This window comes from Protomyctophum parallelum, assembly GCF_964188405.1.
Source record: "Protomyctophum parallelum genome assembly, chromosome: 7".
Taxonomy (NCBI): domain Eukaryota; kingdom Metazoa; phylum Chordata; class Actinopteri; order Myctophiformes; family Myctophidae; genus Protomyctophum; species Protomyctophum parallelum.
In genome coordinates this window covers 16,678,271-16,703,269 of record NC_139705.1, presented here as the reverse complement: position 1 = coordinate 16,703,269, position 24,999 = coordinate 16,678,271, and the positions used below count along the sequence as shown (strand labels likewise).

The 24,999-nt window shown below is 45.2% G+C and overlaps 1 protein-coding gene across 4 annotated transcripts in view; it reads right to left on the bottom strand.

The window, feature by feature from the left end:
* nav1a (neuron navigator 1a) overlaps positions 1-24,999 on the bottom strand; it is a 159,311-nt gene that overhangs the window by 130,944 nt on the left and 3,368 nt on the right. For all 4 annotated transcript variants that reach the window (XM_083769269.1, XM_083769270.1, XM_083769272.1 and 1 more), the window contains exon 5: positions 24,235-24,350. In XM_083769269.1, the coding sequence (XP_083625395.1) occupies positions 24,235-24,350 (116 nt within the window). The remainder of the gene's footprint in view (positions 1-24,234; positions 24,351-24,999) is intronic.

The window sequence follows — 24,999 nt, the reverse complement described above, 5'->3', positions numbered from 1 at the left end:
GCGACTTAATACTACTATTATTGTATCGTTTTCGAGTGGAGCTGGGCTTCACATCGTCTTCTTTCCCCGTGGGAACAAGGTAAGCAGACAACCCCTGTTCGCATAGGCTGCGTGCGCGCTGCTTCCCTGCAACACACACGGTCGCGTGCTACAAACGGCGACCTGAGCGTCCCGTTTTAGCACCCGTCAAAGTTGAACGGATAGCTCGTTCTCTTTGACAGCTTACGCTGTCTTGTTTTCCCACGAAGGCTGCGCCGCAGTGCTGGTGACGGCAAGCGTTAGCACTACCCGCTCCCAGCACGTGAGTCGACGCTAGTATTATTTGTTTACTACTTACCTATACTACTTATACTTATACTACTTATACTTATAAGTGTACTTATCTACTGCTATATTACTCTGCCTCTCTGAGCGAGTCTTTGCTGGCACTGGCCAGCTATATAGCACCGCCGCGTGCTACAAACGGCGACCTGAGCGTCCCGTTTAGCACCCGTCAAAGTGAACGGATAGCTCGTTCTCTTTGACAGCTTACGCTGTCTTGTTTTCCCACGAAGGCTGCGCCGCAGTGCTAGTGACGGCAAGCGTTAGCGCTACCCGCTCCCAGCACGTGAGTCGACGCTATTATTATTTGCTTACTACTTATACTTATACTACTTATACTTATACTTATACTACTTATAAGTGTACTTATTTACTGCTATATTACTCTGCCTCTCTGAATGAGTCTTTGCTGGCACTGGCCAGCTATATAGCACCACCGCGAGGTTACGTCAGTAACCCCGGTTATATGAATTGGCTTGACTGATTTAGTCACTTGTTCTCAAATAGTGTACTTTAATTTCGGCACAGAGCCATTGCCACTTTATAGGTTGGTTTTTCTGAAATTATATATATATAACTATATCATTATATATATATCATATATACTGGTCTCTGCTAGAGCACCCCTTACCTGGCATAGGCGGCGTGCGCGCCCCCTCCCTCCAGCTAAGCGGCCTTTAGCAGCTACAGTAGCCTCTACTGGCACAGGCAGCGTCCGCGCTCCCTTCCTACCAGTTTACGGCTCCACCCCTAGCGACCACTAGCGTCCGCGCTCTGGGCTACATCTGCGGGTTTCCAATGGACGAACCCCGCCACCACCTGTGCACCTCCTGCCAGGCTCCTCTGCGGCCAGAGGATGGGCATGACCTCTGCCCTGGGTGCCTTGGCCCCCAACATCTGAGGGAGGCACTCGGTGACAACCCATGTCACGTGGACGCAGGAGCGTCCAATCTCTCTCGCCGGTAATGAAGGCTAACAAAACCCTCCCCGGACAGAAGATACGTTATCGTTTAAAGCGGCGCTATCCCCGCTAAACAGACGTTCATATGATATCATATACTTATCATGGCATAACCTCCTGTGTGTGGGTAAAGGCTGCGTTCGCGCCGCCTCCCTGCTCTGCATACGAGGTCTGTTCGACTGTGAACGCTAGCGCTTATTATAAGCGACTATAAGACTTGCCGAAGGATAAGAACACTGTCATATTACCTTCGTTTGTTAAACACGCTACTTTTTAAGCTTTGTTTAGCCCCTGCTGGTGATGGCAAGAGCCTTGCTGGCCAAAGCCATATACCGATATTGGCAGCATTCAAGCTTAACTGCTTTTGCGAATAGCTGTATTGTTGTTATTATCAGCCCGGTACAGGAGCAGCTTCCTGCGTCCTCCCAGGGTATTGATGTTGCTACCAGTATAGTTTGTAGCAAAATAGTATTAACAGCTACTGGTGTACATAGCCTGTCTGGTTGTTAACCCAGCTGGCCCCCAGTAGTGGGCCTAGCTGAAGCTGCTACCAGTATGTCTGGAGCTCAAAGCTCCATTAACAGTTTTTTGCATATACAGTGGGTGCAACCTGGTTTGTTCCCACAGGTCGGATTAGTGCCCCTGGGTACCTGTAGGTCCTATTAGCCCAGCTGGTCCCCAGCACAGAGTATCTGGCGCTGCTGACAGCGTAGCTCACAGCTGCTACCAGTAGCTTAAAGTTAAAGCTGTTTATGAACAGGCTATAGCTTGTCTTGTTTTTTAGTAGCCTAGCTGGTCTCCAGCATAGCTCTCTAACTGGCGCTGCTACCTGTAGTTGTAGCCCAAGCGCTTATTATACTATTGAAGATAAAAAGCTATCTGTATATAGCTTGCCTTACTGTTTGTTGGCCCAGCTGGTACAGGGCAGGCAGCGTATGCGCTCCGCTCCTCCAGCATACGGCCAGCTTGATGTTACTTACTACTAATCGTTTGTTAGCTCAAGCATTTATTAACAGCTATTGGTGTATAGCTTGTTATGTTCATTAGCTGCAGCTGATACAGGCAGCGTACGCGCTCCCTTCCTTCAGCAGGTGGCCCCTATCGGTGGAGCTATCGGTTGTAGCCTTGTCTCCAAAACTAGCTTGTGTCGGTTTATTTAACCGAACCTGGCTGGGGTAGGCAGCGGTAGCGCTCCCTCCTCCCAGCATGAATGCGTAGTAGTGCACACGTGACTAGTGTATTGGAAGTGTCTTTTGTTTCGCTCTGGACTAGCAAACATAAATAATAATGCACTGGAGTTTGGATAAGCGTCATAGTGCCGTGATAAACGGTCACATAGGAAACACTACAGCTGCTACATAGCAGCGTCCAAACCTTGACTGAAGGCTACTTTATTATCATAAATTATAAGTAAGCCTCCGCCGGGGGTACAGGTAGCGTAAAGCTCCCCTCCCCCACCGCGACCATGCAGGTCGCACAGTCTATCTAACAGCAACGTTTGTGTGCTGTTTCTATGATGCACTTTACATCTGGTTGAATCTCAAAGTGCTGCAATGAGCATTTGCATAAACGTAAATGCATATTCACATGCTGCGGCAGGTATAGCAGCATTCAGTTTTTCGATTAAGTCATTATATGCCGATCTAAGTTAAAGCCTCTGCTGGCACAGGCAGCGTACGCGCCCCCTCCCTGCAGCATATGGCCAACACCTAGCAAACCAGTAGCGTCCGCGCCCTGGGCTAGTTGGGACTGGTGTGCACCGGCCGGTCCAAAGGAACCGGTGCCACCACAACGGAGAGCACCCACTTTCGTACCTCGAAAGCCTCTGCCGGTACAGACAGCGTATGCGCTCCCTCAAGCATATGGCCAACACCTAGCAACCAGTAGCGTCCGCGCCCTGGGCTAGTTGGGACTTGTGTGCACCGGCCGGTCCAGAGTAACCGGTGCCACCACAATGGAGAGCTCCCACTTTTGTACCTCGTGTGAAGCTCTCCTTCAGCCGTGAGCCGACCTTGGTCCTGCCCCGTGTGCCAGGAGGAAAAGGTCTGACCGCTGACTACAGCAGATCCGAGAGGGCTCAGCTATCTGCAGAGTTGGCCCGCATGAGGGCCATGCTCACTTCAGATAACACCTAGGCACCTCGGAGGGTGCCGAAGCGCCTACCTCTCCGATGCCACAACTGACTCGAGGTTGATGTGCTCTCCCCGACAGCTTAAGCTACGCACTTCCATGACTATGAGGAAGATGCAGAAGGCGGTGCCTCCCAGGCATCAGAGCCGGCCTCCCACTTCTCAGCTCATGCGCATAGCCGTGGAACGCATACTAAAGCAGGCAGTCGGCTCCTCCAAGCGCCTTCTTCTTGCTGTCTTCGCCGTCCCCCACGCCTGTACCTGAGACAGCTACAGGCCTGCCGGGCGAACGATCAGGGCCCTCTCCCATCTCTATACCGATGGTGAAATCCTGGCAGCCCTGCCCTGATTGGGAAAAGTGTCCTGAGACAACCCGTTGCGACATGACACTTCAATAGATTTGAACGCACAAGGCGATAAGGGCTGGCCTGGGTTACATGCCAGCCACCAAGCCTGTCATTGCATCCCTCATTGTGTTCCCCAACGAGGCCCGGCGGCAGAACGCTAGGTGACCTCGACCCCAGTGCAGGAGCACAGACAACCTGCTCACTGGGGCCTCCCGTTCACACTTAATAGTGGCAACGTTAATACTGGCTCAGTCACCTTTGGTGTGTCACTGGAGGCATTGGCGTCATGTCCTCAGAGCGTGGGCGGCTGATGTCCATCGTATCTCTAGCCCGTCGCCAAGTCGGGTTTTCACAGTCAAGCTTGACTGATGAGCCTAGGCCAACTCTCCGTAGTCTCCCTGAGGAGCCAGGAGCACTAGGTGGTTCAGCCGGGCGAGAATCGCCGGAGCGAACCATCCAGGGGGGGAAGACCAGGCTGCAGCTTGCAGGCCTACGACACATCCCGCCTCCCAAAGGGCCGAGCTCCAACATTGATGAAATCATCTTGACTGCCCTCGGAGCTCGCGTATCACCGCCGGCCCACACTAGAGGCCAGCGTGTTCCCTGGCGTCCCACGCAGGGACCTGACTGTGACTGTGACTTTCCGGGCTGTGCAGTGCCTTCTGACGCCAGCCCCCCATATCCGGCGGGTCAAAATGGCCATTATCAGCAACATGACGAGAGCCCTACTATCAGACCAGGAGTGATGTGTCCTCCTGCCCAAGGGCGCAACAGAGGCTGTATATCCTCAGTCACACTAAGGGAAGTCCGATCTACATACTTCCTCGTGACGCAAGACAGACGGGTGTCGACATGTCTTGAATCTGATGGGACCCATATGAAGTTTATGCCAGTCTACTGGGCCGAACACGGCAATGTGCTGGAGCGGCAAGTGGTGCGCTCCGCTCTATAGCACACATTCTCATACTCATGGGACCTTAACCGGGTACTGGACGCCCTGTGCGGGCCTACCTTCGAACCCTTGGCACAGGCAGAGCTGAAGTGGGTGTCATGCAAGACAGCCCTTCTCCTGGCCATTACATTGGCAAAGCGTGTCAGTGAACTGCACGCTCTGTCAGTCAGCGAATCATGTCTGAGGTGGAACGCAGACGGCTCGGGGGTCACGCTGTGGCCAAACATAGCATTCCTCCCGAAGGTGCTGTCGCAGGCTCACCTCAACCGGCCTATCAGGCTGGCTCGATTCAACCCCCCACCTGGGGAGCTGACAGACAAACTGGAGCTGTTGTGCCCAGTCCGGGCCCTGAGAGCCTACATTGAAGCTACTGCACGCATCAGGCGAGCAGAGCAGCTGTTCTTTTGCCATAGTGGTGTGAACAAAGGCGGCGCTCCCTCCAAGCAGCGCCTGTCCCACTGGATTGTAGACACAATCAGCCACGCCTATGAGGCAAGTAACCTCCCCGTACCATCAGGGGTACGGTGCCACTCTACAAGGAGCATTTCCACATCATGGGCTGCCATGAGAGGGGTGCCCTTGGAGGACATTTGTGCCGCCGCCTCATGGGCTTCGGCAGGCACTTTCTCAAGGTACTACAGGGTGAATGTTGCCACTCCCCACCCAGTGGACGTGGCCCTCTTCCCCGAATCCTCCGGTTCTACCCTTTGAGGTCTGTAATCAGGATTCCTCGTGACTTGGCTGGTATAAGTCATTCAGTGCTTAAAGCACCGCCTCTGGCGGTCAGCAGGGACGAAATAGAACGATAGTTACGTATGTAACTACGGTTCTATGAGTCCTGAATGACCGCCAGAGGCACTCTTGTCACTCAGAATCCTCGTGTTCTCGCGAGAAGATTCTGTAGGGACTGAGCCCCGGACGACTGCCGGAAGTTATAGACGACTCCGGGTCATCACGGGGTCAACCGACATTGTTGGTATAAAATACTCGACTGCGCATGCGCGAAGGGACGTATTCAGTGCTTAAAGCACCGCCTCTGGCGGTCATTCAGGACTCATAGAACCGTAGTTACATACGTAACTATCGTTTTAGTGTTAGTTGTGTTAGTTTTAGTCTACTAAATATAATTCAATTTTTTTCTCTTTTCTGTGAAATACCTGGTTTTACACTGGGTTGCACTCTGAAAATAGCATGCAGATCTACAAGATTGGCCATTTTCAGAGTGCAACCAAGCATAAAATGACTTGTCTACTGGATCTCTTCTCCACTAGTCCCTCCATAACATTTTAGTCTATAGTTTATATTTGTTGACAAATTGCCAATATATTTACTCTTACAATTACAATTTAGGCATTTAGCAGACGATCTTAATCCAGAGCGACTTACATTAAGCAATAACAAAAAGCATGGCATACATCACATAATATAAAAAGTATAGTTATCATGAAACATGCGTAAGCTAAGAACGTAACAGTGGAGTATCTATATCATGAAACTATATATGTAAACTATACATACTATACTATATTATATATTATACATGTGTACTATAAAGTGCTATGACTACATAAAATGAAATTCTAGTGCTGTCTACGTAACATGCAATAAGTCTGTTTAAGATACTATCTAAGTCTACATGCAGTGCTATCTAAGGGGCTAGGGCAGGGGTCGGCAACCCAAGATGTTGAATGAGCCATTTTCGACCAAAATAATTAATTCAAAATCTACCTGGAGCCGCAAAAAAAATTGAAGCCTTAAAATGCTTATATAATGAAGACAACAGGGCTGCAAGTGGATATTAGCCTATCTATCAAAATAAAAAGTGCGCTATGGTTTAAGCCCGTTCGGAAATAGCGCACTGAGCGCACTGTGCAATGCAAACTAATAGGCGAGTGCGCTCCCGCGGTGCGCATTTCCGAACGCAGTCAACGCACCCTCCATTATTATGCCATGTTTTTTGCATTGTGTTCTTATACCCGTTTAATGTGATTTCTGTGTGTGGACATCGCTGGAGAGCTTCTCAACATTGGGCACGTAAAATGTCACTTTAATCTTCACACACGATTGCAAGCTCTCATCGGTGAGGCGTGTGCGGTATTTGGATTTAATGTAGTTCATGTTTGAGAATATCTGCTCACAAAAGTACGTTGATCCAAAGATGGATAATACTCCAAATGCGAGTTTCTTCATAATTGTCTGGAAGAGCATTCCATGTTTTCCACACAAGTGTGTGGGAAGGCAGAAGGGAGCAAACTTTTAAGAAGTGGATCGCAGCTTTAAACTCCACCACTGCTGGCTGCTGCTTTGCTGTTTCGTTGCAACCCGGGAGATAATAAAACGTCTATATGACTCCTTCATATAGTCACCGTCTGTGAACGGCTTGCCACGTTTTATTTATTGTTTGATAGTTTGTCACTGCAGATTTAGCCATGGTGCGTCATGCAACTGCACCCTGTTTTACGCAATCGCTACATTTACATTGTAAACGTGTACATAAACATTCAGATTCCAAATATAAAGTACTCGCCACATGTGCCACGGGTGTTAGAATGTTGCTGGTACAGCGATTAGCATTGCTGCATCCCGCGTTGTTTAATAAAAAGCATTTTTATCCGAGCTGTTATTTTGCCATTGGCTTTCAACTACGCGCCCCCACCCGGTGTGCAACTGTTTCCCAACCCCGTTTGAGAAAAGGGGCGCTCGGATAAAAATGCTTTTTATTAAACAACGCGGGATGCAGCAATGCTAATCGCTGTACCAGCAAATGTCTAACTCCCGTGGCATGTGTCGAGGACTTTATATTTTAAATCGGAATGTTTATGGACTGCGATTGCGTAAAACAGGCTGCTGTTGCGTCATGACTGACAGTCATGCCTCCATGTTTCAGGGCTATAGCCTACTGCAGATTAAGCATACAGGCAATCCATCATAATATTTATTCTACACATTTTTACAAAATTGGGAAACTTAAGAATGTTTCTGTCACGTTTGGCCTCCTACAGAAACCATAAATGAAAAATAAAAATGTGAAAAAATAAACATTATACATTTTCATAGATTTTTTTGTAATGCTACAGGGAGCCACTAGGGGAGTGCTCAAGAGCCGCAAGCGGCTCTTGAGCCGCCGGTTGCCGACCCCTGGGCTAGGGCAAGTGCTATGGGCCATGCTGGAGTCTGAAAAGGTGGGTTTTCAGACTACGGCGGAAGATTGGGAGTGAGGCCAGGAGGGCCACATAACAGCTCCCCAGTCAGAGTGAACCAGGAGGGCCACATAACAGCTCCCCAGTCAGAGTGAACCAGGAGGGCCACATAACAGCTCCCCAGTCAGTGAGTCAGGAGGGCCACATAACAGCTACCCAGTCAATGAGCCAGGAGGGCCTCATAACAGCTCCCCAGTCAGAGTGAACCAGGAGGGCCTCATAACAGCTCCCCAGTTAGAGTGAACCAGGAGGGCCTCATAACAGCTCCCCAGTCAGAGTGAACCAGGAGGGCCTCATAACAGCTCCCCAGTTAGAGTGAACCAGGAGGGCCTCATAACAGCTCCCCAGTCAGAGTGAACCAGGAGGGCCTCATAACAGCTCCCCAGTCAGAGTGAACCAGGAGGGCCTCATAACAGCTCCCCAGTCAGAGTGAACCAGGAGGGCCTCATAACAGCTCCCCAGTCAGTGAGTCAGGAGGGCCTCATAACAGCTCCCCAGTCAGAGTGAACCAGGAGGGCTTCATAACAGCTCCCCAGTTAGAGTGAACCAGGAGGGCCACATAACAGCTCCCCAGTCAGAGTGAACCAGGAGGGCCTCATAACAGCTCCCCAGTCAGAGTGAACCAGGAGGGCCTCATAACAGCTCCCCAGTCAGAGTGAACCAGGAGGGCCTCATAACAGCTCCCCAGTCAGAGTGAACCAGGAGGGCTTCATAACAGCTCCCCAGTTAGAGTGAACCAGGAGGGCCACATAACAGCTCCCCAGTCAGAGTGAACCAGGAGGGCCTCATAACAGCTCCCCAGTCAGAGTGAACCAGGAGGGCCTCATAACAGCTCCCCAGTCAGAGTGAACCAGGAGGGCCTCATAACAGCTCCCCAGTCAGAGTGAACCAGGAGGGCCTCATAACAGCTCTCCAGTCAGAGTGAACCAGGAGGGCCTCATAACAGCTCCCCAGTCAGTGAGTCAGGAGGGCCTCATAACAGCTCCCCAGTTAGAGTGAACCACATAACAGAGGAAGGCTGCAAGACAGAGAGAGGATATCCTGCCATGCCTGCTCCAACACGCTCGCCACCGCTATACCGTTAGCCTGTGTCCGCTAGCGCACTAAACAGGAACACACGGGGAAGAATACCATGCCGTCTGACACACACACACACACACACACACACACACACACACACACACACACACACACACACACACACACACACACACACACACACACACACACACACACACACACACACACACACACACACACACACACACACACACACACACACACACACACAACTGCTGCACCAAGACAATGACATGGCTACTAGAGGTCAGCTCGAAACACTAAGACTGTAACACTGACACATATATATACCCTATATACCCATATATATACCCTTTACAATTACCATGCCTATGGCGCCTTTCACAACTTATTTATATATAATAATATAAAGTGTCAATCTGTACTGTTGACGACTTTCACAACTTTGTGAACAGACGACCCTGGATTATACTAACCGTAGGCGGGTGTTCACAAAAATGTAGTATGTATGGCTGTTATATTTAATCCGGTAGACTTTATATTAGTGTAATTCATAATTATAAAAATATGAATTATAAGTTCAAAATTAAGACTCAAAATCAATCTGAATTTAAGAAGGGGCACCAGTGAAATGAGCTTAGGAATAAGCACCAGATTGATTTGTATTTAGCCTTTAAGTTAAACCACTAATATAACAATTAAAAGATTATAAAATAATCAATTATTATTTTATCTTAATAAATCTATGGAATCTGAAGGTAAGAGGTCTTTTCCATTACATAGCCTTTCTTACTTTGCATGTGTCAAAAACCAGTTCAACTCTTGAGCAAATAATAGACTTGTTTTAAAAAATGAATCAATTTATTTCCACACCTAAGCTAATAGACAAACTTAGTAGAACAATAATCAAACGATTTCTTAAACAAGGGTTAATACAGGTTCAAAATAGAATTGAAGAAACAAATCAAATGATAATGAAATATCTATATGATAGGTAATGTTCTTTTGCCATGAACTTAGAAACCTGATGTAAATGCAATCACTTTCCTGAGTGTTGGCTTTGTTGAGAGCTTGAGAGAGAGAGGCAGACTGGGGTCGTCTGTCTTCTGAGGGAGAGAGGTGGAGTGGCAGCGGCAGGGGTTCGATTTGGCTATAACCCCTGGGCTTGTCGATGTAGTGCCTGGGATCGCCTGGGACTGCCTGGGACGCTCAGGTAAGAGCGTCGGGAGCTGGTCTGTGTAGACCCATCTCATCCTTCTGGCTCCTTGGTCTCTCCCTCTATCCTGTCTTCTGGAGCTGGTCTGTGTAGCGTTGTGGCCAAGACCCTCTCATCAGACGTCCTTTCCTCTCCTCTCCCTTCATCCGGTCTTCATGGACTCCACTAATCCTAGTTTTTCTGTCTGCCTCTCCAAATATATATAGTTCTCTTGGTTGGGCTCAGTTACTCTGTATGTCACTCTCTTTGCAAGATGGAGACATTGAGATGTCTCGTGACATTTCCAGACTTCGTCAACATGTTTTCGTGATGCAATATTTCTTTGAAGTTCATTTTGGGAAAGGGTGTACGCATGCATTTTTCATGGCTTTAGATTTCACATAACACACAATCTGCACACATGTATGAATCTACATTTATTGTACAGTGAATGTCATATTCCCAATTGATGGTTAAGGAATTGTGAATGAATGCTTTTGTGACTGAGTGGAACATTCAACCTTTGACATCCAAAGTCAGGGTGTGATCTGTGGCGATGACACTTTATCCAGCTGAAATGCAATCAAGTCTTTATGACACTTAATCCAGCTGATATGGAATCAAGTCTTTATGATACATAATCCATCTAAAATGGAATCAAGTCTTTATGGTACAAGGGTATCCCTTGGACCTGAGTCTCTGAGTCTGTAGGAAACAAATCAAATAGATTTCCTTCCTTGTACCTATGAACATGAAGGCCAATGTCTGGAATTGGACAGTTTCAGTGTACCTTTGTGCACACAAAGTATGCCACTGGTGCAGGAATTGAGACCATTCTTGAGGGTCAAAAGGTCAGCAGACCCCTCTGTAGGCCTATATCTGTCCGGCTTCTCTGCTTACATGCTTGTCCATGTGGTGTCAGTATGGAAGAGAGAAATCACTTCACATGATGTTCATTAGATGTCATCCAATGCTGTATGTGGTATAGCTGGATGGGATAGCTTAATTGTGCCTTTATACCCCATATCTACTACAAATCCCCCATTTCATAATAAAAGATCAAAGGTTACTGGTGATGTTTTGATTATGAAACTTAGTTGATAAAAGCACAATCAATGAACTCAGGGAAGCAATAGATCATGTTAGCAAATTCATGGCATAAGAACATATCTCTATGCTACGCCTATAGTATGTTAATGCTACTGATCCATAATTTGATTTCATTAATGAAAATATCCTGAGATTATAAGTAGACATAGACTTATTATTCAAAGGAGTAAAAACCAGGCATGCAGTATATTATAAACAATACTGGGGTTTTATTCTGAGTGTTAGTCTACCCTATAAGGAAATGGGGATTTCCTATTTCCACAGTAGTTGTGTAGAGTGGAGTATAGGGGGACTACACTAAGTTTGAATAAAAGAAAGAAAATAAAGGAAAGAAAATAAAGAAAAGAAAGGAAGGAATTATGTTGACTGGTTGGGTCAAAGCTGAGAATTCTTCCCCAAACTTCTATATGGAGGGTCATTCCTTGGGGTTCCTACCTATACTTAAGAAACATGCACCAGCCAGGGACATGCAACATGCAGGCCGGTGGTTATTTCAGTACTTGAAAAGTTGAAACCTATGGGGCATAGTGTAGGAGGTAATAGTTTAATATTGATTGGTGGATCAGTTTCCACCCTGTAGGCTACTAGCTTATTAACCAGTGAATACCAAACATAAGGTTTCTATGGAAGTTGACTACTTTGGGCGATAGGTAGATATCTTGAGAGCCAATAGCAACTTATAAAAATAAATAAAAATACATCCCCCAATGGCAGATGTCTTGGTGCGGTCTGTAAAACAGAGTTACAGAAAAACTAAGTTAACTCCGTTCAGTTTGCAATTAATTCTAAGTGACAGAGTAACAAAGTGGTATTTGGAAGTACTGTGTTACTAAGTTGACTAGTGCTAGTCTAAGGACTCATTTTAACAACATAAAGCAGCATATCTCCTTTGAAGGAGATTCACAAAGTTATATGCAAAGACCCCCCCATTTCAAAATCAAGAGGTCAAAGGTTACTGATGATACCTTGATTTATGAAAATATTTGGAATGCCTGTCATAATATGCCAGCAGCTGTTCTGGTATATCTGAGGACATACACGTATAGGGAGCCCCAAATGCATAATAGTTTGCAGGTTTATGTTTTGTCAGTGAATCAATTTGACAGGGTAAAAATGCTATAGGTTATAGTCCAAGTATCGATTAGCATAATAACACAGGTTTTAGTTTTTATTCCATTGGTTACTTTTAATTTATGAACTATCACTAGTAATTTAGCATGAGAGGATAGACTTTATTCACGCATCAGACCTCAGTCGCCAGTCCACAGATCTTTCCGCAGGAGTATTTGAGAGCCAATGCTGTTTATCAGCATTTAGCAAAGCTTTCTTTTTCCGTCTGGATAGGACAGGTGAGCTCACAACTGCAGGAACGCTGTGACCTTCCTGTGGGTGAGACTGGTTGGTATTATTTTCCCAAGCCATGTCAATAAGATCATTATTATAAATTCGGTCAGCGACCGTTCTTAATTTACTGCTGGACATATTTCTGTCCGTGTTGTCTCGGACACCAGGTCTGATGCTTGTATCAAGTCGATCTAGAAAGACTGATTTAAATGTTTGATCTTCCTCCATATCAATAGTGTTCTCATCTGAAAACCAAGCTCTCCTCAAGCGACCAAAGAAGGTGCTAGGACGTTCACCTTTCTTTTGTCTTAGGGAAAGGGCGGCAGATATTCCCTCCAACTTGTGGACTTTATATTCCCCAATGAGACTCTGTGACAGAGCATCATAGTTTTCAACAACATCCGACGGTTGACGTTCAATAAATCGTCGTACCTCAGAGCTAGAGGACATACCGATAAGTTGGACTTTGTGTCCTGTGGTTACATCTGAATAACCTTTAAGAAAGTAGTCGATATCTCTTAAATACCCAACGATATCGCAATTGTCAGATGTTGTTTCAAACCTGGGAATATGATGTGCTATTTTGTCTAATAAGTTGGTAGTTACTTTTTCAAAAGGAACACTTTGAAGAGACACTGTGATGTCAGGTAAAACATCTGGTTTGTCAGGTAAAACTTTCAAGGCCTCACAGTATGTTTTGGGGGCCTGGCCTGTCTGAATCTCAGAATTGACAGCTAGGAGTTTTAATGGCTTTTTAGGGATCTGGTGTCCTGTGGTTCCTTTTGAATGACCTTTACGAAAGAGGTTAATATCTCTTAACAACTCAACATCAGTTTGATCAGAATCAGATTCTGTTTCAAACCTGGGAAGGTTTAATGGCTTTTTAGGAATCTGGCTCTTAAGTAAAATAATATCTTCTTGTTGTTGATTACTCTTAATCGTAAGTTGTTCATTTTCATGCTTTTGACTTTTAATTAAATCAATACTTTGTTTTAATTTAGCTATTTGAGCTACTGTCTCTTTAGTGACGACATTAAAGTAGGTAATTGATTTTTGTATATCTTCCATTTGGACCTTAAGGTTTTCGTTGGTGTTCAGTACCATATTTAATGCAGAAATAAATCTGTCATTGGCAGTCTGGTTACTTTGTACCTCATCCACTTGTTGTGGCTGCTTTAGACATTCCTTCTCCAGTGTCAAAGGGCACGTGGGATCACATTTATCTTTGAGAGCTGGAGAGGGAAATTGGTTCAATTCTTTAGGATTATCATTAATATAATTCTGCGTTGCTTTCTCTAATGGTTTTGAATCAAGTGTTGTTAGTACAAATTCTGTGATTAATTTTAGCACATGAAGTACTTTTATAAGAAGGACCTTAGGGTATGATGATCCGGTGATAAAAATCATCATTACTAGAGGTAACAGAGACCGTACCGTGACATCGGTATTCTGGGATAAGGCGTCAGCCATTTTTGTCTCTGTAACACAGGGAGATTGATTAGAGAATTAAGCAAGGATAAAAGTAATTAAACCACAAACATAGGTCTTTAGTTAAAGAATTGCACTAATGCAATATTTGTTTGGAAGTGTCAACAAGCAAGAGTTAGATTGATCTAATCAATTACTTTGATAATTTTAAGAATTACACACTGACTAACACAGACGCTGCAGAGAGAAGGGGATGTCTCTTGCAGTGTGCGTGTGCGTATGTGAGTGTGGGTGTGTCGGGTTTCGGTGTCCCAGACAAAAATAGACCTCCCCTCTTCAGGAGGGGGAGAGGTGTATTTGGAACCCTCGCACAATGTTACAGCCACAAATATGGCAGTTTGTAAGGGACGTGTGGTACACTCAAGATGGCGTTGTTTGTTTGCCGTCTGGAGAGTGAGTCACGTGACTAGAAAGAATGTAAACACACTGAGGTGTTTATAGCTAGCTGACAGTGGCTGTCACATAAATTCTGTCCACCCTTTTCACAGAGAATCAGAGGGTTAATTTTTAAGAGCAGCTTTCGTTGACTTGCAATTTAGACTACAGGTTTTTAGCAAGGAAAGCAATCTTTAAAATTTTAAGTACAAGGAGTGCAGTTGCTAACTGTCTTATGTTCACTTATACAAAAATGAACCAACATATAATAAAATAGGTTAGCTGTGCCTATATTTATTAATTTACAGTGGTTTATTAGATCCTTAAAGAAGATTGGATCATATTGAAGGATTACAATATGAACACATTGTACAAGGAGCGCAGTTGCTAACTGTCTTATGTTCACTTATACAAAAATGAACCAACATATAATAAAATAGGTTAGCTGTGCCTATATTTATTAATTTACAGTGGTTTATTTGATTGGGTCATATTGAAAGATCACAATATGAACCAAATTGCTTATTTTGCGTTTCTTCACTTCGTTAAGTGGACTTTAACACACGATTAACGGTGGCTTTACACGTTAAGCAATTAGACTGTTTTTAATGTAAACACATTGTGGACTAAACACACGATAATGTGAATTTTAACATTAAGCATTCAGTAGCTTATTTTTGCGTTTCTCTGTCAGTGGACTCGATTTTGCGCAAAATTGATGACGGTTAGACTCGGATAGGGTCTGATAGATATAAGCTCTCAAGATAGACCATGCAGGGAACCCTTGCACTCAGTTTGACTTAAAAATAACTGAGCTGCACAGGTATTAAGTTTCACAGGCTAAGACAGTCAAGCAAGACTTTCAACTGCCTGTTGAATGATCAATTATCTTTAAGGTTGTTAAGGTTAAGGTAATTGGATGAGACGTCAAGTTCCAATATGTACCTTAACAAGGTTTAATTGCTCATAGTTGAACCCACTAAAAGAAAAACATTTTGTTGATGACACATCAGCAAAGCAAGGATGTTAAATTGGCCTCACTCCATGTCATAGTGTGGAGCCGATTTAACAAGGGTTTAAGGTTGAAATCCTATTGTCGATTTGACCATAGGTGGGCCTCGCTCGGGGCGCCATTATGTAGTATGTATGGCTGTTATATTTAATCCGGTAGACTTTATATTAGTGTAATTCATAATTATAAAAATATGAATTATAAGTTCAAAATTAAGACTCAAAATCAATCTGAATTTAAGAAGGGGCACCAGTGAAATGAGCTTAGGAATAAGCACCAGATTGATTTGTATTTAGCCTTTAAGTTAAACCACTAATATAACAATTAAAAGATTATAAAATAATCAATTATTATTTTATCTTAATAAATCTATGGAATCTGAAGGTAAGAGGTCTTTTCCATTACATAGCCTTTCTTACTTTGCATGTGTCAAAAACCAGTTCAACTCTTGAGCAAATAATAGACTTGTTTTAAAAAATGAATCAATTTATTTCCACACCTAAGCTAATAGACAAACTTAGTAGAACAATAATCAAACGATTTCTTAAACAAGGGTTAATACAGGTTCAAAATAGAATTGAAGAAACAAATCAAATGATAATGAAATATCTATATGATAGGTAATGTTCTTTTGCCATGAACTTAGAAACCTGATGTAAATGCAATCACTTTCCTGAGTGTTGGCTTTGTTGAGAGCTTGAGAGAGAGAGGCAGACTGGGGTCGTCTGTCTTCTGAGGGAGAGAGGTGGAGTGGCAGCGGCAGGGGTTCGATTTGGCTATAACCCCTGGGCTTGTCGATGTAGTGCCTGGGATCGCCTGGGACTGCCTGGGACGCTCAGGTAAGAGCGTCGGGAGCTGGTCTGTGTAGACCCATCTCATCCTTCTGGCTCCTTGGTCTCTCCCTCTATCCTGTCTTCTGGAGCTGGTCTGTGTAGCGTTGTGGCCAAGACCCTCTCATCAGACGTCCTTTCCTCTCCTCTCCCTTCATCCGGTCTTCATGGACTCCACTAATCCTAGTTTTTCTGTCTGCCTCTCCAAATATATATAGTTCTCTTGGTTGGGCTCAGTTACTCTGTATGTCACTCTCTTTGCAAGATGGAGACATTGAGATGTCTCGTGACATTTCCAGACTTCGTCAACATGTTTTCGTGATGCAATATTTCTTTGAAGTTCATTTTGGGAAAGGGTGTACGCATGCATTTTTCATGGCTTTAGATTTCACATAACACACAATCTGCACACATGTATGAATCTACATTTATTGTACAGTGAATGTCATATTCCCAATTGATGGTTAAGGAATTGTGAATGAATGCTTTTGTGACTGAGTGGAACATTCAACCTTTGACATCCAAAGTCAGGGTGTGATCTGTGGCGATGACACTTTATCCAGCTGAAATGCAATCAAGTCTTTATGACACTTAATCCAGCTGATATGGAATCAAGTCTTTATGATACATAATCCATCTAAAATGGAATCAAGTCTTTATGGTACAAGGGTATCCCTTGGACCTGAGTCTCTGAGTCTGTAGGAAACAAATCAAATAGATTTCCTTCCTTGTACCTATGAACATGAAGGCCAATGTCTGGAATTGGACAGTTTCAGTGTACCTTTGTGCACACAAAGTATGCCACTGGTGCAGGAATTGAGACCATTCTTGAGGGTCAAAAGGTCAGCAGACCCCTCTGTAGGCCTATATCTGTCCGGCTTCTCTGCTTACATGCTTGTCCATGTGGTGTCAGTATGGAAGAGAGAAATCACTTCACATGATGTTCATTAGATGTCATCCAATGCTGTATGTGGTATAGCTGGATGGGATAGCTTAATTGTGCCTTTATACCCCATATCTACTACAAAAACAATCACAAATCACATCCGAACCTCGGATGGATGATGATCGCCACAGACAGCGCGCGTCGTTTCAGAGATAACAGCCAAAGCCAAAGCAACCGAGTCAGTGCTGAAAGTAGAGAGACAGTTTCATATCGATAAAGTACATTCATTGACGGAGAATTCCGTCAAAAGGTTGGATTTGAAATGACAGAATAGTCCGTCAAAAGCAATAAAAGTGGCTTTGTGTGTGCCCCCCCCCCCCCCCCGTGGCGTCATTTGGCAGCCAAGTCTATGGACTTTTTATGTTTGCCATTGTGCGTGCCCCCATGCGCACAAACATGTCACGTTTATCTGTGAAGTGAGGCCCCTCACTTGTTTCATTAGAGAGAGAGAGAGAGAGAGAGAGAGAGAGAGAGAGAGAGAGAGGACAGAGAGAGAGAGAGAGAGAGAGAGAGAGAGAGAGAGAGAGAGAGAGAGAGAGAGAGAGAGATACAGCAGCTCCTAGATCATTTGCAACACTTCTGTCAGACCTGGGCCCTGAAAGTCAATATGAAAAAGACAAAAGTCATGGTTTTCCAGAAACGGTCCAGATGTCAGGGAAGCAGATACCCATTTTTACTTGGCTGCACCAACATAGAACACACACACACATACCTGGGGTTAAAAAATTGTTCCACAGGGAATTTTAACATGGCTGTGAATGACCTGAGGGAAAAAGCAAGAAGGGTTTTCTATATGATTAGAAAATCTATCAAAATTAACATTCCAATTCGAATTTGGCTGAAGATTTTCAAATCAATTATTGAGCCAATTGCCCTGTATGGTAGTGAAGTGTGGGGTCCCCTGGCAAATCAGGAATTTTCTAATTGGGACAAACATCCAATTGAGACTATATATAAATATATATTAAAAACTCAAAGAAAAACTCCAAATAATGCATGCAGAGCGGAACTTGGCCAATTCCCTCTCCTAATTAACATCCAGAAAAGAGCATTCAAATTCCATAAGCACCTTCAAAATAGTGACCCCACCTCCTACCATCACCAGGCCTTAAAATGCCAAGAGGAGAACATGAGTAGGAGTCCCCTCAGTCAGCTGGTCCTGAGTCTTACCCCCACCACCCCTCCCCTGACTAAAACAACCTCCACTAACCAAATTATCAAAATGCAACAAGAACATTATATCACATATTGGAAAAACACAACAAAAACGCAAAGTAAATTAGAATGCTATTTGGCCCTCAACCGAGAATACACAGTGGCAAATTACCTGACCACTGTTACTGATCCAAAACTGAGGAAGATGTTGACTATGTACAGACTCAGCGACCACCGCCTGGCAATAGAAACAGGCAGACACAGACAGAACTGGCTGCCTAGAGAAGACAGACTGTGTTCACTCTGCTCTCAAGGGGAGGTGGAGACGGAACTACACTTTCTGTTACAATGCGACAAGTATAAAGACATCAGAGAATCATTCTTCCCTAAATTTAAAGAAAAATATAAAGAATTTGAATCCACCATTAATAACTCATCACTCCAATATGTTCTGGGAGAACAGTCCAAATGCACAGTTTTGGCAGCACAATATGTATGGAGTTGTCATCAACTGAGGGACAGCCAGTGGACAGAAGAGACAGGTATATCTGTCTGAACAGGGTCATTAAGTTGCTGTTATGTTTATGTTTGTTAATTTATTTTCATTGTTACTGTATTGCTTGTTGTTCATTATTGTTGAGATGTTTGTTGACTTTTGTTTTGTTGTATGTACGCTTTGGCAATGTAACATATTTATCATGCCAATAAAGCCTTTTGAAAATTGAAAAATTGAAAATTGAGAGAGAGAGAGAGAGAGAGAGAGAGAGAGAGAGAGACAGAGACAGAGACAGAGAGAGAGAGAGAGAGAGAGAGAGAGAGAGAGAGAGAGAGACACAGAGAGAGACAGAGACAGAGAGACAGAGAGAGAGAGGCAGAGACAGAGACAGAGAGAGAGAGAGATAGAGACAGAGAGAGAGAGGCAGACCTCTATGGCTGTCCTGACCTAGGCTGATCATGTGCACTGTGACTCAGTACAGAGCATTGAGGCGAAGTCTCTACTAAATGTTATCCATGACAATAACGTCAGTGACTCACCACGCTGCTCTGACTGCAACTTCCGGAGGCCTAACGTGTTAATCCTACAAAAACACCATTCTCTCCCAGGGAAGAGAGTCATATACACATACAGTACTTATGATTCACGCACGCACGCACACGCATGCACACACGCACACGGCCTCTAAACTCAGTGCTTTCGAATGAAAAACTGCAACGGCAGTGTGTAAAAGACTGTGTTTGTTGAATGTGTGTGTGTGTGTGTGTGTGTGTGTGTTGGGGGGGGGGGGGGGGGTGGGTGGCTCTTTGCAGACACTCCCTCAGAGATGCCTCAGTCAGTGTGTTGACATTCTCAGCACAGCTCCCAGGGGTATCCCACAATGCCACGGTGCAGAGGCTGGTTGCCTGGTTACCGCGTGCGGGTGTAGAAGAGTTTATTAACAGTGTGAATGTGTGTGTGTGTGTGTGTTGTGTTGTGTTGTGTTGTGTTGTGTTGTGTTGTGTTGTGTTGTGTTGTGTTGTGTTGTGTTGTGTTGTGTTGTGTTGTGTTGTGTTGTGTTGTGTTGTGTTGTGTTGTGTGGTGTGTATTGTGAGATTGTGTAGGTAGGGAGGAATTTGTGGCGTTTGCAATAAGAATTAAAACAATTATAATGGAAAGGAACATTATCTGGCACAGAGAAAGTGTGTGGATGTTTCTACGTATGTGTGTATGTACGCATGGGAATGCATATGTGGGTGCAGTGCGCACGTGCACGTGTGTGTGTGTGTGTGTGTGTGTGTGTGTTTGAGTGTACGCAGCAATGTGAAGACATCCTGGAATGCATGAGTCAAATATCTATGGACTGTGTAGTGTGCTTATGTGGGGCGGCTCAATTCTTCATGGGTTATTAATTTGACCGCTGGATGTTTTTGTGACAGACTTCCCAGATGTTTGTGTGCACGTGCTCGTGCGTGCGTGTGAGTGTGTGTGTGTGTGAGTGTGTGTGTGTGTGTGTGTGTGACTGACAGCAATCACAGCATGACACACATGACTGGTCCTATTATCCGGTTCTCTGAGTTCAGGGGGTCAAAGGCCCTAACCCTAACTCTACTGTTACAGTACGTCCCCACCCCACCCCCCTCCACGCCCCACCCCACCCCCCTCCACGCCCCACCCCACCCCCCTCCAAGACCACAGCTTCCCTTGCACGTGACGGACGCTTATGATCCTTGGTGACTATTTCGATACCATGTGTTGTGTTTGCTTACTGTATAAGTCGTTCTGGATTAAGAGCTATACTGCAAAATGCCTACATTGTATGGAAGCTTATCAAAATCAGCAAAACAAAACGTGTGGATTTGTGCATGTACTGCGTGACATTGTCTGGGTGTATTAAAATGTATCATGCATGCTTTTTTTTTTTGCATCTTTGTGAGCAGGAGCTCACGCTAATAAATCACAACATACCGAACAATGTGTGTGTGTGTGTGTGTGTGTGTGTGTGTGTGTGTGTGTGTGTGTGTGTGTGTGTGTGTGTGTGTGTGTGTGTGTGCGTGCGTGCGTGTGTCATCTGACATACATTGAGTGTATCCATAGGGAGTATCCGGGTATCGGTCTATACTCTCAACTGCAGATGAAAGATGATCCCCAAATCCAATCACACCCATACATCTTTCAAACAACATCTGTGCACTGTCAACCCTGCACACACACACACACACACACACACACACACACACACACACACACACACACACACACACATACACCTCTCCAGAGAGCCTCTGGGTCAGGGGGTCTGTGGTCTAATTGAAAGAACACATGGTGCCCCGCCATGCATGAAGCCATGCAGTCAAGTTGAATGGCCAGGTCTTCATCAGACAGTGTCAGAGACAGGAGAGCAGATTATGATAAATGCCCCAATTCAGCCCTCATTATGAATATAAAACACATGGAGAACATAATCTCATATTGGGCCCTTAATGGCTGTGCTATCCCCATCGCTCCAGACAGTAATGCACTTTATCTAAATGCTTCTGCATTGTTGTAGTCGCATTTAGTGGCATTTGCGGGGTGGGAGTGGATATGGGGGGGATGTTTAAAATAAGATCATATCGACCTTCGGTGACACCTTTCTTTTCATCTTCGGCTAAATCCATCACCGTCCCTTTTCCGGCGGCGCGGGTCTCTGCTCCATTCCGTTTGTAAACCCACTGACCTTCCCGTGTTCACATTTGCCCCTGCATCTCGCCGCCTGCCTTCCCCTCCCCTCCCCTCGCCTCGCCTCGCCTCCCCTCACCTCCCTCCCCTCCCACCAGCTAGCTAGCGCTTCCTGCCTGCTTGCCTCCCTTCCTCCCCCGTTTCTGTGAATTACAGTTATTACAGTGTCAGCCCACCCTCCGAGTAAGAAGTATGCTTATAAAGAGGGACCCGTTAAGACACTTGGGCTGTGTTCCTCAACGCCTGCTAGGGACCAATTAACAACAACCACACAACCACAGGCCGGCTGAGCCGCGATGCCTTCAAAGGAGGCGAGTGGGGGGTTTGGTCCCCCCCCCCACCCACAGCCAGCTGGGTGACAAGAAACTAGAGCGCTCTATTCCAGTGACCGGTCCAATAAAGTGACGGGAAGGTCCAGAATAAACACAGAGAGAAACGCAGACAATTTACGAGACTAACACATGTACGCGTGCATGGGCGAGGTTACATATGGGTTTGTGCACACGCACACACGCACGCACTGACGCACGCACGCACACACACGCACACACACACACACACACACACACACACACACACACACTTATACTATAATAACTAACACTACATAAACTAAACAGCATAGTTGATTGTAGATCTGCCATTGTGTTTATAATGTTGGCAAATCTGTACAAATCTTGTGTTATGGGGTTCCTTGGCCACAAAAAACAATTAGAACAGAAGGATAACATTTAAAAAATCATGACTTCAGTCATCAATATGTGATTAGGCCTATGCGATGGTAGATTTAACATGGTACTATAACCTCATATTGTACAGTACAGTATATGTGCCCCGGGGGGGGGGGGGCTGTTATCTCTCCTAATGGTACCAACATCAATACAGCATGGAATTGTGGACAAAATCTTATCCAACGATAATAACATATATTAATTAGTTTTGTATCTTGAGATGCTAAATCTCACCAAATGGTGGCTCCGTGGGCCATGGCTCAAATGCAGAATAAATAATGGACCTTGATATGAAAAGGGTTGAAAACCAATGATGTATCCCATCCGCATCCAACTGTACACACAAGACCAGAGCTCAGTGTGTGATGTGTGATTATAGAGTTAGGAGCAGAAAGTACATTAAGTACTGTAATTATAATTAAGTACAATTTTGAGGTATTTGTACATTACTTGAGTATTTCCCCATTTCCAATACTTTTACTTCTATTCCACTACATCTCAGAGGCAAATATTGTTATTTTACTCCACTAAAACTATTTGAAATTTTGAGTTACTAGTTACTTTGTAGATTGTGATTATTATTACAAAACATACATTAGCAACTTCAGCTGTATATACAGTAGGCTACATTTCAGGCCATTTAAAAATAGCTAGAAGCTCACAATGTGTTGTGATGTGATGCATTGTGGGCTTGTAGATCTGGCATTTTCAAAACATTATTATACATTTGAAAACTTGAAATAGTACATTCTGCACAATGTGTACTTTTACTTTACTGTTTTAGCCAATACATATTGAAGTACATAATACATATTGAATTCTGGACTTGTACTTGTAACAGAGTATTTCTACATTGCAGTATTGATACTTTTAGTAAGTAAGTAAAAAAGTGAGTACTTTTTCCACCACTGTGTGTGTGTGTGTGTGTGTGTGTGTGTGTGTGTGCGTGCGTGTATTAGGAGGATCACACCATTGGTTCACAGGCATGTGGGGAGTGGGTTCTATGGGTCTCACATCACTGCAGTTTGCTATGGTGATGGGAGGACGAAGAATGAAGGAATTCCTACCACCACCCCCCCCCCCCACACACACACACACACACACACACACACAAGCACACGCGCACACACACACACACACACACACACACACACACACACACACACACACACACACACGAGCACACAAACACACAAACACACGAGCACATGCGCACACAAACACACACACGCGCGAGCACACACACACACACACACACACACAGTCACACATGCATGCACAAATGCACAAGCACAAACATGAACGCACTCGCACAGTCACACAATTAGGCCAAGTGCCTCCTCCACACATGGGAGTGAATGGGAGCGTGATAGACTTGGACAGAGAATGGTCTTGCTCTTATAGACGGTGGGCGACTCCATTGGACAGAGAATGGTCTTGCTCTTATAGACGGTGGCCGACTCCATTGAACGAGGAGGACACCCAGCCAGCGGGCATCAGCACGCTGGCTGGGTGTCTTGTCTCATGCCATCTATTCTATTGAACAGTGCATGGACGGAGCAGTGCATGACTGAATGAATGGTTCATGCTGGAAGTGGTGCCCCGTACGCACCTGCCACTGCTCCATAGAGGCCTCACATACTGTATACTATATCTGAACGGACACAACTAGACTACTACTAAGGCTAATAATATGACTGGGACTACCCCAGAGAGAGAGAGAGACAGAGAGAGAGTGCTGCAAGTGCTTAGCCTGCAGCACTTGCCATAGAACTTGCCCTGGCCTCGACGACCTCACAGGCGTATGCAAAGGCTACAATGATGTGTAGTGTGTGTGTGTGTGTGTGTGTGTGTGTGTGTGTGTGTGTGTGTGTGTGTGTGTGTGTGTGTGTGTCTCTAACCTGGCGTCAGGTCATCGCAGCAGACCTCGATGGAGCCAGACGAACAGTCACTGAGCTCCTCCACTGACACGTTACTGTCCTGCGCCGCCATGACACTCACAATGCTGTCACATGACCTGCACACACACACACACACACACACACACACACACACACACACACACACACACACACACACACACACACACACACACACACACACACACACACACACACACACACACACACACACACACACACACACACACACACACACACACACACACACACACACACACACACGTATTAGTACACCTAATCTACACTGCCAGTGATGCGAGTGAGCGAACAATGACATCTCATTAGAATACATCTATCTATAAATGTACCACATCTTTGTACGTCTGTCTGTACGTGTGTACAGTAGGTCTGAAATGCACGCAACTCGAGAACCGTTCGACTTCAAATTCGACACACACGTTCCACACCCCGACAGGCAGTGCAGTGCCCGGTGTCGAGTCGGTCGGAAACCGCCACAAAAGGCCTCTGCCTGGGCTCTGGACAGGGACCCTGGGCAGGGGCCCTGTCCAGAGCTCGGGCTTTGCGGGTTTCGCGGCCCCAAACATTTGTATTGGTTGATATCTATTCTACACGCTACCAATTTACGATTGGTTCAGGCTACGTCGCAATGCAATGGCCGACACTCCATATCAGGAGAGTTTTTGGTGCTATATCGCCGTGGTAACACTCGCCCCTTGCCTGTGTAGATGAGGTGGAATACTCATG